This window comes from Rhinoderma darwinii, chromosome 6 (assembly GCF_050947455.1).
Source record: "Rhinoderma darwinii isolate aRhiDar2 chromosome 6, aRhiDar2.hap1, whole genome shotgun sequence".
Classification (NCBI taxonomy): Eukaryota; Metazoa; Chordata; class Amphibia; order Anura; family Rhinodermatidae; genus Rhinoderma; species Rhinoderma darwinii.
In genome coordinates this window covers 143,465,389-143,478,828 of record NC_134692.1, presented here as the reverse complement: position 1 = coordinate 143,478,828, position 13,440 = coordinate 143,465,389, and the positions used below count along the sequence as shown (strand labels likewise).

Here is a 13,440-nt window from a genome sequence, read left to right as displayed (position 1 = left end):
CCACTACCAGCTGAAGAGCGGAGAGGACGGTTACATCATCCATTTCACAATACGTTTTTAAAATCAGTTGCAACTTCATCAGGATGACCAGATGGATTCTAATGTACTCTGGTCACATCCAAAGCTGCCTTCACAGTTTTGCTGGCAGGCGCAATCGACTCCATCAGCACTATGCCGACAGACACAACTCTCACCACTTATCTGAGCTCCCATAATGCACTGCAATCAGCCGCATTCATTGCTGACTGCTGCACGTCGCTTACTACAACCTCTACATCTCCCACATCACAATACAGCAGAGAATGCACTCTACAAATACCCAAACTGCACAGGGCAGCACGGACATGGGGGTTCCTGCAGCTTGAGAGCTATTGGGATAACAGTAGGAAGAATTGTGCATGCAGCTTTGGGTGTGACTGGAGTAGGAGACCAGCTCTGACTCGAATACCAACTTTCATATCACCTATTAGGGAATTCTGAGTTATTAGAGGGGGGTCCGCTGCTCTGGTTCTGGCTTCGCTTCCCGTGCTTTGCCTCCGGAGTAATGTTAGTCAGGAAACACCGCTGATATACAGGAATGTACGGACGGGAATGAATATATTCTACGTATTAACCCTTTACTGAGCAGGCGATTTTGGGTCTTAATGACCACGCTTTTTATTTCTCCGTAGTCGTGTGAGGGCTTGTTTTTTGCGGGATGAGTCAGGCGGGTAACGTTCTCCGGCCATTCACCAAACTCAGACTCGTCCATCAGACGCCAGATAGAGAAGCGTCACGCCACAGAACACTCACCGCTGCTCCAGAGTCCAGTGGCGCCAGCTTTACCCCCCTCCATCTGACGCTTGGCGTTATGCTTGGTGATGTAGCATGCAGCCGCTCGGCCCCCCATGCCATGAAGCTCCCGGGCACAGTGTGCGGATGTGACGAGGTCTGTACTCTGCAGTTATGGAGTCAGCAGCGTTGGTGACTTTTCTGCACTTGCTCCTCAGCATCTTTTTAGTGTTTTTGTGTCGTACATATGCGGGCGGTGACTGCCTCTATTTCGGTCGTGCGCTCCTCCCGTTCTGCCCAAGTGTGTTTTTAATTAGAGCCGGTTCTTACCTACCCTGACTTTATGCTTAGGCTTAAGCCCAGGAGACCGTTGTTTTTTTTTTTTAGATTAGGGATCCACTGAGGTTGCCTTGTCGTGGCGGGTGGGCTCACCCAGTTTGAGAAAAATGTGCACGAAGAACCTCACATCTGTAAGTAAACGTAGCAGTAAAGCAAAATAACCTACCGTATGTCCAGTGTATCCGGTGGTCTAAATCCAAAGGGACCGTTCACACATAGAGGTGCAGTTAGAGCTGCATAAAAAAAAACAACACAGCCACTTAGAAAACGTACCAAACCGCGGTAAAAATGCACGTGGTTCTAACAACAACTCAACCGCAACGTGTAAATAGACCCTTAGGCCGGGTTCCCACAGTGTAGATTTGGCATGCGGTTTTTTTAAGCCGAAACCAGGAACGGAACCTAAACAGAAGAAATATATAAAGTCAGGCTTCATGGGTCTGCTCTCCTGGACCCAATTCTGGTGTTGGCTTAAGAAAACGCATTGCTGTAGACTGGATTCACATATTGCGGGCAAAATGTGTGTTTTTGTTTCCACGAGCACAGCAAAGCCGTGCCAAGAGCTATTACTGTGTGTTATCTGTGGTGTTACATAGGACTGCAGGTAACATCTACTACATTATCTGTAATCAGAGAGTTATCACTGTGTTATCTGTGGTGTTACATAGGACTGCAGGTAACATCTACTACATTATCAGTACTCAGAGAGCAAACACTGTGTTATCTGTGGTGTTACATAGGACTGCAGGTAACATCCACTACATTATCTGTACTCAGAGAGTTATCACTGTGTTATCTGTGGTGTTACATAGGACTACAGGTAACATCTACTATACATTATCTGTACTCAGAGAGTTATCACTGTGTTATCTGTGGTGTTACATAGGACTGCAGGTAACATCTACTACATTATCTGTACTCAGAGAGATATCACTGTGTTACCTGTGGTGTTGCATAGGACTGCAGGTAACATCTACTACATTATCTGTACTCAGAGAGTTATCACTGTGTTATCTGTGGTGTTACATAGGACTGCAGGTAACATCTACTACATTATCTGTAATCAGAGAGTTATCACTGTGTTATCTGTGGTGTTACATAGGACTGCAGGTAACGTCTACTACATTATCTGTACTCAGAGAGTTATCACTGTGTTATCTGTGGTGTTACATAGGACTGCAGGTAGCATCTACTACATTATCTGTACTCAGAGAGTTATCACTGTGTTATCTGTGGTGTTACATAGGACTGCAGGTGACATCTACTACATTATCTGTACTCAGAGAGTTATCACTGTGTTATCTGTGGTGTTACATAGGACTGCAGGTAACGTCTACTACATTATCTGTACTCAGAGAGTTATCACTGTGTTATCTGTGGTGTTACATAGGACTGTAGGTAATATCTACTACATTATCTGTACTCATAGCTATCACAATGTACAAATTAAGCTCTGCTACATCTGTCGTGAGCATTAAGGGGTTACCACCTGCAAATGTCACCTTTTCTATGCTGAGCATTCTGGGAATGTTTTTTATGGCTGTATAAATACGTGGCGCAGTATATGCCGGTGACACGGGAAGCGTGGTATTGGTAAATACACAGAGGATGTTACAGGGCTGGGGGGAGGGGGCGCTGACTTTTGTGTTAAAGTGTAGTGAACAGAGTGAAATAGGTAACAGTGCGTGGCCACAGAGAGGAGCGATACCTACTGGGGCTTATCCTGCGGCCTGATAATCTGCTGGGTGAGCAGGCACAGTAGGACCTGTGGGGTGTGAGTCTGCACTGGACCACGGTCACCTCTCAGGTATAGGATGAGTGTTCATTGCGCTGTTTTGCTGTCACCTCTCAGGTATAGGATGAGTGTTCATTGCGCTGTTTTGCTGTCGCCTCTCAGGTATTGGATGAGTGTTCATTGCGCTGTTTTGCTGTCGCCTCTCAGGTATTGGATGAGTGTTTATTGCGCTTTTTTTTCTGTCGCCTCTCAGGTATTGGATGAGTGTTCATTGCGCTGTTTTGCTGTCACCTCTCAGGTATTGGATGAGTGTTCATTGCGCTGTTTTGCTGTCACCTCTCAGGTATTGGATGATTGTTCATTGCGCTGCTTTGCTGTCACCTCTCAAGTATTGGATGAGTGTTCATTGCGCTGCTTTGCTGTCACCTCTCAGGTATTGGATGAATGTTCATTGCGCTGCTTTGCTGTCACCTCTCAGGTATTGGATGATTGTTCATTGCGCTGCTTTGCTGTCACCTCTCAGGTATTGGATGAGTGTTCATTGCGCTGCTTTGCTGTCACCTCTCAGGTATTGGATGAATGTTCATTGCGCTGCTTTGCTGTCACCTCTCAGGTATTGGATGAATGTCCATTGCGCTGCTTTGCTGTCACCTCTCAGGTATTGGATGAATGTCCATTGCGCTGCTTTGCTGTCACCTCTCAGGTATTGGATGAGTGTTCATTGTGCTGCTTTGCTGTCACCTCTCAGGTATTGGATGAATGTTCATTGCGCTGCTTTGCTGTCACCTCTCAGGTATTGGATGAATGTTCATTGCGCTGCTTTGCTGTCACCTCTCAGGTATTGGATGAATGTTCATTGCGCTGTTTTGCTGTCACCTCTCAGGTATTGGATGAGTGTTCATTGTGCTGCTTTGCTGTCACCTCTCAGGTATTGGATGAATGTTCATTGCGCTGCTTTGCTGTCACCTCTCAGGTATTGGATGAATGTTCATTGCGCTGTTTTGCTGTCACCTCTCAGGTATTGGATGAGTGTTCATTGTGCTGCTTTGCTGTCACCTCTCAGGTATTGGATGAATGTTCATTTCGCTGCTTTGCTGTCACCTCTCAGGTATTGGATGAGTGTTCATTGCGCTGTTTTGCTGTCACCTCTTAGGTATTGGATGAGTGTTTATTTCGCTGCTTTGCTGTCACCTCTCAGGTATTGGATGAGTGCACTGTGACCACTGCTGATCATTTGCTGCAGTCACACAATTGTTTTTTCATTCTTGCACTTTTCAATATTCGCTTGTACTTTAAGTTACGCTTTCCAAGAACTTGCATTGTTGTAGTAACGTGCGAGTCTTCTGGCCACCGGAGAAGCCGAACGTGTCTCAAATATCCGATTTACCTAGTGCCGAAGACTGACGGAAAGTTCTAGATAATTCTGTATCCTATATATGCAGGTGGCCTCTAATCCTGGTTTATGAATAGAATGCCAAAACTACGGTGAAGACTGACACAGGCAATGTAGTAGAAGAGGGGGAGCAGCTTGGATATTAAGTTTACATAGTGATGGAGATTGATTTATCCATTCAGGCTCTGTGGAAAGCTGGGTGACCACTCCTATGAGCACAGGAAAGGCGTTTGTTAGTGATATCTCAGTGACTCCTATTTTCATGTGACTTTTTAATCCAAGAGGGAATTTCTCTCGGTTCCTGTGTTTTTGTGATGATAAATTCATTTAAAGTGACAGTACGCTGTAACCTGGTAGCAGGAGGTGGTGTTGCTCTCTATGGTCCATACACAGCAGTACTGGGTGGTTCTAGTCCGGAGAGTTTTACTTTGCATTTGTAGTAAAACACGTGGGTGCAGCCTGCTGGGTGTGATTTATGGTCTGTCAGTGGCCCTTTAAATGTGACGACGTCTCTATATAAACTTCCTCTCTCTCTCCCTTTCTTTTTATTTCTCTATCTTTGTGACGCTCGTCTCCGGACCTTTAATTTCTTCCTCTGTGACTACAGCAGGACCCCGGACGGTAAGTGCCGCTTATACTCTAAATCTGAGCGACCTCTGCGATCACCAGTAACTTTATCAGCGACAAAACGTTCTGACCCCATAGTCTAACATCTCTCTATCTGCTGTGCAGTTGAATACAATCTATTGTCCCCTGTTGTCAGCCATTTCAGGGCAGGCAGTGGCTGATTGTATGAAAGGGGGATACAGTCTATTGCTCCCTGTTATCAGCCAGTTCAGACAACATGCTCCCTCCCTCATGATCACCTATCTCCAGATCTATGCTATTGCCATCACTATACCCTGGTACCCTATTAGTCGGTCAGTGACTGGATTATGTGACAGACCCCGTAGTGTTGGGTCACCTATACGACGCCCTCATGATTAGATGATGGTGGGTGCATCTTTACCCACGACAAGATCCTCTTGGGGTGCAATCAGAAGTGCCGAGAGGGGTCACAAGTGGGGCAAATCTGAGGCTCGGGCTTCCTCATTGACCTGTGACAGATGAAAGTTGTACCCCGGTTCGGAGAATTATAGGGCGACTTATAAGGGACCATACAGCCTCCCGCTGTACTCGGGCGAGGACGGCCATGACCACAATCAGTTTCCTGTTCTAACAACAACCCTGGCACGTCGGTGTCGCGCTGTAATGGGACTTACAAGCATATTGTTCTTGGTTTTGCAGCAGATCAGTTATGGACGGCATCATTTACGTCGCTTTGTGGCCCATCCAATACGCAGGAAAATGCGTCAGAGCTGTGGGTGAGTGCGCTGCTTCCATATTCAGTATAATAAGCTTCGGAGGACACGTAAAGGAACACTCCGAGCAAAACTGATACATTGTCCCGGGATTCTAAGAACACCAAATAGAGTCCTGTGTCAGGCTCCGCCCCTGCAGTAGGCGTGACAGTGTATCAGTTTTGCCTGGAGTGCTCCTTTTAAAGCGTAGTATAATGCACTGCATTCTGGGACATGCTGTTATCATTTCTACATAAGGCTTTGTTCACACGGCGCTAAAAAAACCCGCTGTGCAAACGTGTCAAAAACACTAGTGTTTTTGTAAAGTGCTTTTTATACTACGGCCGTTTGACGCGTTTTGTGCGCGCTTTTGGTGCATTTTTTTGGCCACGTAATTAGGACTCCCATTGACTATGGGAATTAGGTGCGTTTTTGGATTGACCCAACGCTTTTTTTCTTACATGATGCGTTTTGTTTTTTTTAAACGCGGGCGCCTAAAAAAACGCATCCTGTGCACTAACGGCGTGTTTTCCCATTCATGTTGATGGGAAGCTTAAATCAAGCATCTTTGACGCCTTTTTTGGCACATAAAATGCGCCGAAAAACGCATCGAATACATGCTGTGTGAACAGAGCCTAACCAGACTGCTGTGCAGTACCTGGTATAAACACCACAACTCCCACAATGCACTGCAGCACAGCATGTTCTGTATGGACTTTGAACCAGCCAGGAAGGCACCGTGATACCGAGAGCGAACACACTAGCGCTTTTTGCGCCGTTTTTGGAGCTTTTTTTCTATTGAGTCCATGAAAAAACGGCTCCAAAAACGGCTCAAGAAGTGACCTGCGCGTCTCTTTATTAGGCGTTTTTTAAAACGGCTGAAAATAGGTCGTGTGAACATACCCTTACTAGTAGACGGCAGGTTTAGTTATGCCGTTTTTTTCTTTGATCGGCAGCCATGTTTTTATCAGCGGTTGATAACATAAAGTAGCGGCTTATACCTAATTACACAGCGGATATTTTATCTTTATTCTCTATAGGCCTGGTGTTTGTATTAGATTACTATTAGAGCTGCACTGAATAAAACAGCAGAATTTTGGATACTGCTTTGGGTGTGACTGGTGTGTAAATATAGCCACAGACTAGCTAATGTTACCTATAGTATAAGCCCCTGTGTTGGGATGTGGTTGGTGCCGCTGATCTTTTCTTTTTGTCTCATAGTCCATATGTTGTTTCCGACAAAGGAGAAGGAGGCAGATGGCCAAACCGATCCGAGAGACAACTGCTTCATCCGTCTTCTGAGCATGTGCGGGGCCGGGATTCCTCTTGGCAGCCTCTACCGGGCCCCTCAACAGGACGACATGGTCTGAGCTTCCCTCTCTGATCACTTCCAATTGAACCTTGGACATATTTGCACTTTTACGGCCTCCCCAAACTACAGACAAAATGACCCTAATGACATGCAGTTTTTTAATGTAACCTCTGCCCCCCCCCCTCCATCCCCTTGGATTTAGTTGATCCCGGACTACACAGACTACAAAATCCCATTTTTACATTCCCCTCCCCCACTCCTACTGTCTGGTTCCGATCTTTGATGATCAGTGCAGTATATTGGGGTACAGGGGATACTGGTTTCCATGAATGATCAGCTCTCTCCTGGATTAGGTCCCCTTATGTACTTCATGCAGGGAGGAAGACGATGGCACAATGTGGCTACTGTTGTACAGATCTTAAGGTGACCCTCCGACTATGAAACAATAGTACAAGCGCAGATAAGAACGTTGGTATTATAACTTGTTGCTGAAAAATACCTGTTTCTCTGCACAGAAATCCTTCCATCATCTTTTTCTTCCCTGTGTCCCCCTTGGTGTTGCTGCTTATCTGTGCTGGTTGGGGGACGGCCTCTGGACTCCTCCCCCCTCTGACACCTGACCATATATAGTCATTTCTTATTTGACAATCCTAAAAAGCTGAGAAGGCGTCTCCTCCGCTATACTGCCATGTTCCTGCCGAGGCTCCGCTCCTTCCCTGACAAGCTGAAAAGGAAGACTCTCCTAAGCTATACTGTCATCAGGGCCGCCATCAAAACATTCTGGGCCATGTGCAGTTACAGCGTCGGGCCTCCCCCATTACCAGGGGTGACTATGGAAACTGTCGGGAGGTAGACAAGGGTTAAGACGCAAACCGGCAGTGGCTCTGTGAAGGGGCAGGGTGGAAACAGTAGGTGGGCAGGGGCACTGTCAAGGAGGAGAAACTAGGTGGCAAAGCTCTGTAGAGGGGGGGCTAAGAGAGAAGAAAGGTGCAGGAGTGAGGCCAGGGGGGACACGCACCCTGACAGGGGCTTTGTGGAGGGGTAGGTAGGCACTAGGCAGCGTCAGAAGGGCCCCAGTGTAAGTTACTTTGTAGAAGAGAATGGACCCTGCAATATAATGGGACCTGTTCCTTTCTCCAAATCGGCTATGGGCACTGGCGGTGGACAGAGGCGGCAGGCCCCCTTTTTTTGACGGTAGTACCCGCTGTTTTGCCCTGACTGTTCTGCCACTGCAGAGACTTTGCTCCTTCCCTGACAAGACGTCTCCTCAGTTGATGTGGCTGCAGAGAAAAGGCACCAAACAGGGTTTTGGGGTCAACAGTGGTGGGTGGACCAATCATTGGCCGGCGCGGGAAAGAGCTACGGGCGTCATTTTGCCTTTGATGCTCCCTGGCACCATGTATATCATTCCAATGTTTGTTGTTAGTTTGATGGGGTTTTCCAATTAGAAAACCTGCCAGTCTGATCGGTGAGGGTCCGACTACTAAGGGAATGGACTGGGACCCCTCCTCCACAGGACAAGTGAAAGTCTCTGCAGTTGGCCCCCCACCATGTCTGATTGGCACGTTTTGGGTGTTTAAATCTGAAATTCTCATTAAGATTCCCACAACAATCTGTCCGTCCATCGTAGGTCAAATTGGAAGTACAATTATTAGCACTTTAGCAAATTCTTGCAAAAAAAGGAAAAAAAAATAATAGATTTTGCACAATTTTAGAATAAGACCTAAAATCGAAAAAAAAAGAAGAAAAAAACATCCTAAATATATTCTTACCTATAAATGTCTCACGTCACTTTATCGCTGACTTTATCAAAAGAGATGATGAACACGTAGGGGGCGGCGTTCGCATGTTTATGCCGTTTTTTTCTTTGATCGGCAGCCATGTTTTTATTAGCGGTTGATAACATAAAGTAGCGGCTTATACCTAATTACACAGCGGATATTTTATACTTTTTGTGTTCTCTATAGGCCTGGTGTTTGTATTACATTACTAGTAGAGCTGCATTGACTATTCTGCTGGTTGTTATTGGAAACAGTCAGCATGCTTGTTGTCAGACACACCCCTGACAGCTTAGCTGAGCTCATATAATGCAATACTTTTAGTTGCAGTGCATTCTGGGTCAGTTCCTAGATCGCTGTATAAGACACTGAACCGGCAGGGGCTGTCATGTGATGATTGTACAATAGTATTATTATTATTGCTCTTATTGCACTTAGTTTTACGTATAATGATTGTAATCACTTAATTTCTGATATAAAGCGCTGATAATAAAATGTTATACATCAGTAATACTCATCAGTTTCTGTTGTGTTTTGGGGCAATTTTTGTTACTGCAGCGGCTGGATGTCCAATAGATAATTAAATGGGACCACAAAGAGGTGGAGCTTGTGTAGATTTGCATAAACAGGGGCATTAATTAGATTTAGGGACTAGAAATGGGGTGGAGCTTTATACCTAATTTGGGCTAAAAAAAATCAAAAATCTGGACAAAAAAGTGCAGCAGATTTCAGCTCTGAAGCCTACAGAATTTTACCCCCAGGTTATAGTAAGGACCCTGGAGTGTATGTGAATTTATAATAAGCCCCTTCAGACAGCACTAATGGATCACAGATTAACTCTGCACAAATAACAGATCTTGAATTACACAGTGTTTTCTATTCAAGCTGTTTCCAGAGCTGCATTCACAATTCTGCTGGCCGCCCTGGGAATTAAACGGTGGTTTGGCTCCACCTGCTGTCAGTCATGTGACCTCATGGCCTAGCTTCTACTGTGTAACTGTCATCTAAGCTCCCACAATGCATTGCTCTCTAGGAACCGGAAACCAGAAGATTTCTAAATGCAGCTTTGGCTGTGACTTGAGTAAAAGCTTTAGAATCTGTACGAGATACTGGTGTCTAGAGGTAATGTTGCACACTGGATTTTGCTGCACTGCGTTCACATGGGGGGTAAATATTTGCTTATTGCCCTGCCCTGATTTTATTACTTCTGAGATGGACAGGGAGTATTAGACAATCTTGTTTGACAAGCACTTCCCATTTTAAAGGTCATTATTATCAGCAGCAGCAGCGGATCGATACGGGCGGACGGGTGCTGCCCGCCCCTGCCAATCTGCATTACCAGTACGAAGGCTCATTGTTCAGGAGAGGGTTAAACTGGAGATGGGGCAATAGACCTGTGGTCAGGGCCGGCCGTAGGATAGATGGCGCCCCGTGTGAAATTCTTTCGGCGCCCCACCCCATCATAAAAAAATGCCCCATAAAAAAGTATAATCCCCCCCCAAGTATAATTCCCTTTATAGTGCCCCCTACGCAGTATATTGCTCCATACACAGCATAATGCCCCCGTAGCTGCCCCATATAGTATAATAATATTTAATAATTTCATATATTATAACCCCTTCAAGTACACAGTATTATGCCCCCTGTAGTGCCCCTACACAGTATAATGCCTCCCTCCCCTGGGTGACACATACAGCCCCCCCCTGTAGATTGTGCCATAATCCCCACACACAGCACTGAGGAAAAACTCTCCACCTTGTTCAGCTCCATATTTTTACCCATAGGGGGCAGTATTATAGTAGTTATATTCTTGTATATAGGGGCAGTATTATAGTAGTTATATTCTTGTATATAGGGGGCAGTATTATAGTAGTTATATTCTTGTATATAGGAGCAGTATTATAGTAGTTATATTCTTGTATATAGGGGCAGTATTATAGTAGTTATACTCTTGTATATAGGGGCAGTATTATAGTAGTTATATTCTTGTATATAGGGGGCAGTATTATAGTAGTTATATTCTTGTATATAGGGGGCAGTATTATAGTAGTTATATTCTTGTATATAGGGGGCAGTATTACAGTAGTTATATTCTTGTATATGGGGGCAGTATTATAGTAGTTCTATTCTTGTATATAGGGGCAGTATTATAGTAGTTATATTCTTGTATATAGGAGCAGTATTATAGTAGTTATATTCTTGTATATAGGGGGCAGTATTATAGTAGTTATATTCTTGTACATAGGGACAGTATTATAGTAGTTATATTCTTGTACATAGGGGGCAGTATTATAGTAGTTATATTCTTGTATATAGGAGCATTATTATAGTAGTTATATTCTTGTATATAGAGGGCAGTAATATAGTAGTTATATTCTTGTATATAGGGGCAGTATTATAGTAGTTATATTCTTGTACATAGGGGTCAGTATTATAGTAGTTATATTCTTGTACATAGGGGTCAGTATTATAGTAGTTATATTCTTGTACATAGGGACAGTATTATAGTAGTTATATTCTTGTACATAGGGGTCAGTATTATAGTAGTTATATTCTTGTACATAGGGGTCAGTATTATAGTAGTTATATTCTTGCATATAGGGGTCAGTATTATAGTAGTTATATTCTTGTATATAGGGGGCAGTATTTTAGTAGTTATATTCTTGTACATAGGGGGCAGTATTATAGTAGTTATATTCTTGTATATAGGGGCAGTATTATAGTAGTTATATTCTTGTATATAGGGGGTAGTATTATAGTAGTTATATTCTTGTATATAGGGGCAGTATTATAGTAGTTATATTCTTGTATATAGGAGCAGTATTATAGTAGTTTTATATTCTTGTATATAGGAGCAGTATTATAGTAGTTATATTCTAGTATATAGGGGCAGTATTATAGTAGTTATATTCTTATATATAGGGGGCAGTGTTATAGTAGTTATATTCTTGTATATAGGGGCAGTATTATAGTAATTATATTCTTGTATATAGGGGAGCAGTATTATAGTAGTTATATTCTTGTATATAGGGGCAGTATTATAGCCGTTATATTCTTGTATATAGGTGCAGTATTATAGTAGTTATATTCTTGTATATAGGGGCAGTATTATAGTAGTTATATTCTTGTATATAGGGGCAGTATTATAGTAGTTATATTCTTGTATATAGGGGCAGTATTATAGTAGTTATATTCTTGTATATAGGGGCAGTATTATAGTAGTTATATTCTTGTATATAGGGGCAGTATTATAGTAGTTATATTCTTGTATATAGGGGCAGTATTATAGTAATTATATTCTTGTATATAGGAGCAGTATTATAGTAGTTATATTCTTGTATATAGGGGCAGTATTATAGTAGTTATATTCTTGTATATAGAGGCAGTATTATAGTAGTTATATTCTTGTATATAGGAGCAGTATTATAGTAGTTATATTCTTGTATATAGGGGCAGTATTATAGTAGTTATATTCTTGTATATAGGAGCAGTATTATAGTAGTTATATTCTTGTATATAGGGGCAGTATTATAGTAGTTATATTCTTGTATATAGGGGCAGTATTATAGTAGTTATATTCTTGTATATAGGGGCAGTATTATAGTAGTTATATTCTTGTATATAGGGGCAGTATTATAGTAGTTATATTCTTGTATATAGGGGCAGTATTATAGTAGTTATATTCTTGTATATAGGAGCAGTATTATAGTAGTTATATTCTTGTATATAGGGGCAGTATTATAGTAGTTATATTCTTGTATATAGGGGCAGTATTATAGTAGTTATATTCTTGTATATAGGGGCAGTATTATAGTAGTTATATTCTTGTATATAGGGGCAGTATTATAGTAGTTATATTCTTATATATAGGGGGCAGATTTATAGTAGTTATATTTTTGTATATAGGGGGCAGTATTATAGGAGTTGTATATAGGGGCAGTATTATAGGAGTTATATTCTTGTATATAGGGGCAGTATTATAGTAGTTATATTCTTGTATATAGGGGGCAGTATTATAGTAGTTGTATTCTTGTATATAGGGACAGTATTATAGTAGTTATATTCTTGTACATAGGGGGCAGTATTATAGTATTTATATTATTGTATATAGGGGTCAGTATTATAGTAGTTATATTCTTGTATATAGGGGTCAGTATTATAGTAGTTATATTCTTGTGTATAGGGAGCAGTATTATAGTAGTTATATTCTTGTATATAGGGAGCAGTATTATAGTAGTTATATTCTTGTATATAGGGGCAGTATTATAGTAGTTATATTCTTGTATATAGCAGTATTATAGTAGTTATATTCTTGTATATAGGGAGCAGTATTATAGTAGTTATATTCTTGTATATAGGGGCAGTATTATAGTAGTTATATTCTTGTATATAGAGGACAGTATTATAGTAGTTATATTCTTGTATATAGGGGGCAGTATTATAGTAGTTATATTCTTGTACATAGGGACAGTATTATAGTAGTTATATTCTTGTACATAGGGGGCAGTATTATAGTAGTTATATTCTTGTATATAGGAGCATTATTATAGTAGTTATATTCTTGTATATAGAGGGCAGTAATATAGTAGTTATATTCTTGTACATAGGGGGCAGTATTATAGTAGTTATATTCTTGTATATAGGAGGCAGTTCTATAGTAGTTATATTCTTGTATATAGAGGGCAGTAATATAGTAGTTATATTCTTGTACATAGGGGGCAGTATTATAGTAGTTATATTCTTGTATATAGGAGCATTATTATAGTAGTTAT

General features: G+C 42.0%; 1 protein-coding gene across 5 annotated transcripts in view; it reads left to right on the top strand.

Annotated features, from left to right (window-relative positions):
• Nucleotides 1–9,179, top strand: part of CABP5 (calcium binding protein 5) — a 28,811-nt gene extending 19,632 nt beyond the window's left edge. For all 5 annotated transcript variants that reach the window (XM_075830830.1, XM_075830827.1, XM_075830831.1 and 2 more), the window contains 3 exons: nucleotides 4,846–4,859; nucleotides 5,526–5,602; nucleotides 6,800–9,179. In XM_075830830.1, coding sequence (XP_075686945.1) covers nucleotides 4,846–4,859; nucleotides 5,526–5,602; nucleotides 6,800–6,962 — 254 coding nt within the window. In that variant the 3' untranslated portion in view covers nucleotides 6,963–9,179. The remainder of the gene's footprint in view (nucleotides 1–4,845; nucleotides 4,860–5,525; nucleotides 5,603–6,799) is intronic.
• The last annotated feature ends 4,261 nt before the right edge of the window (nucleotides 9,180–13,440 follow it).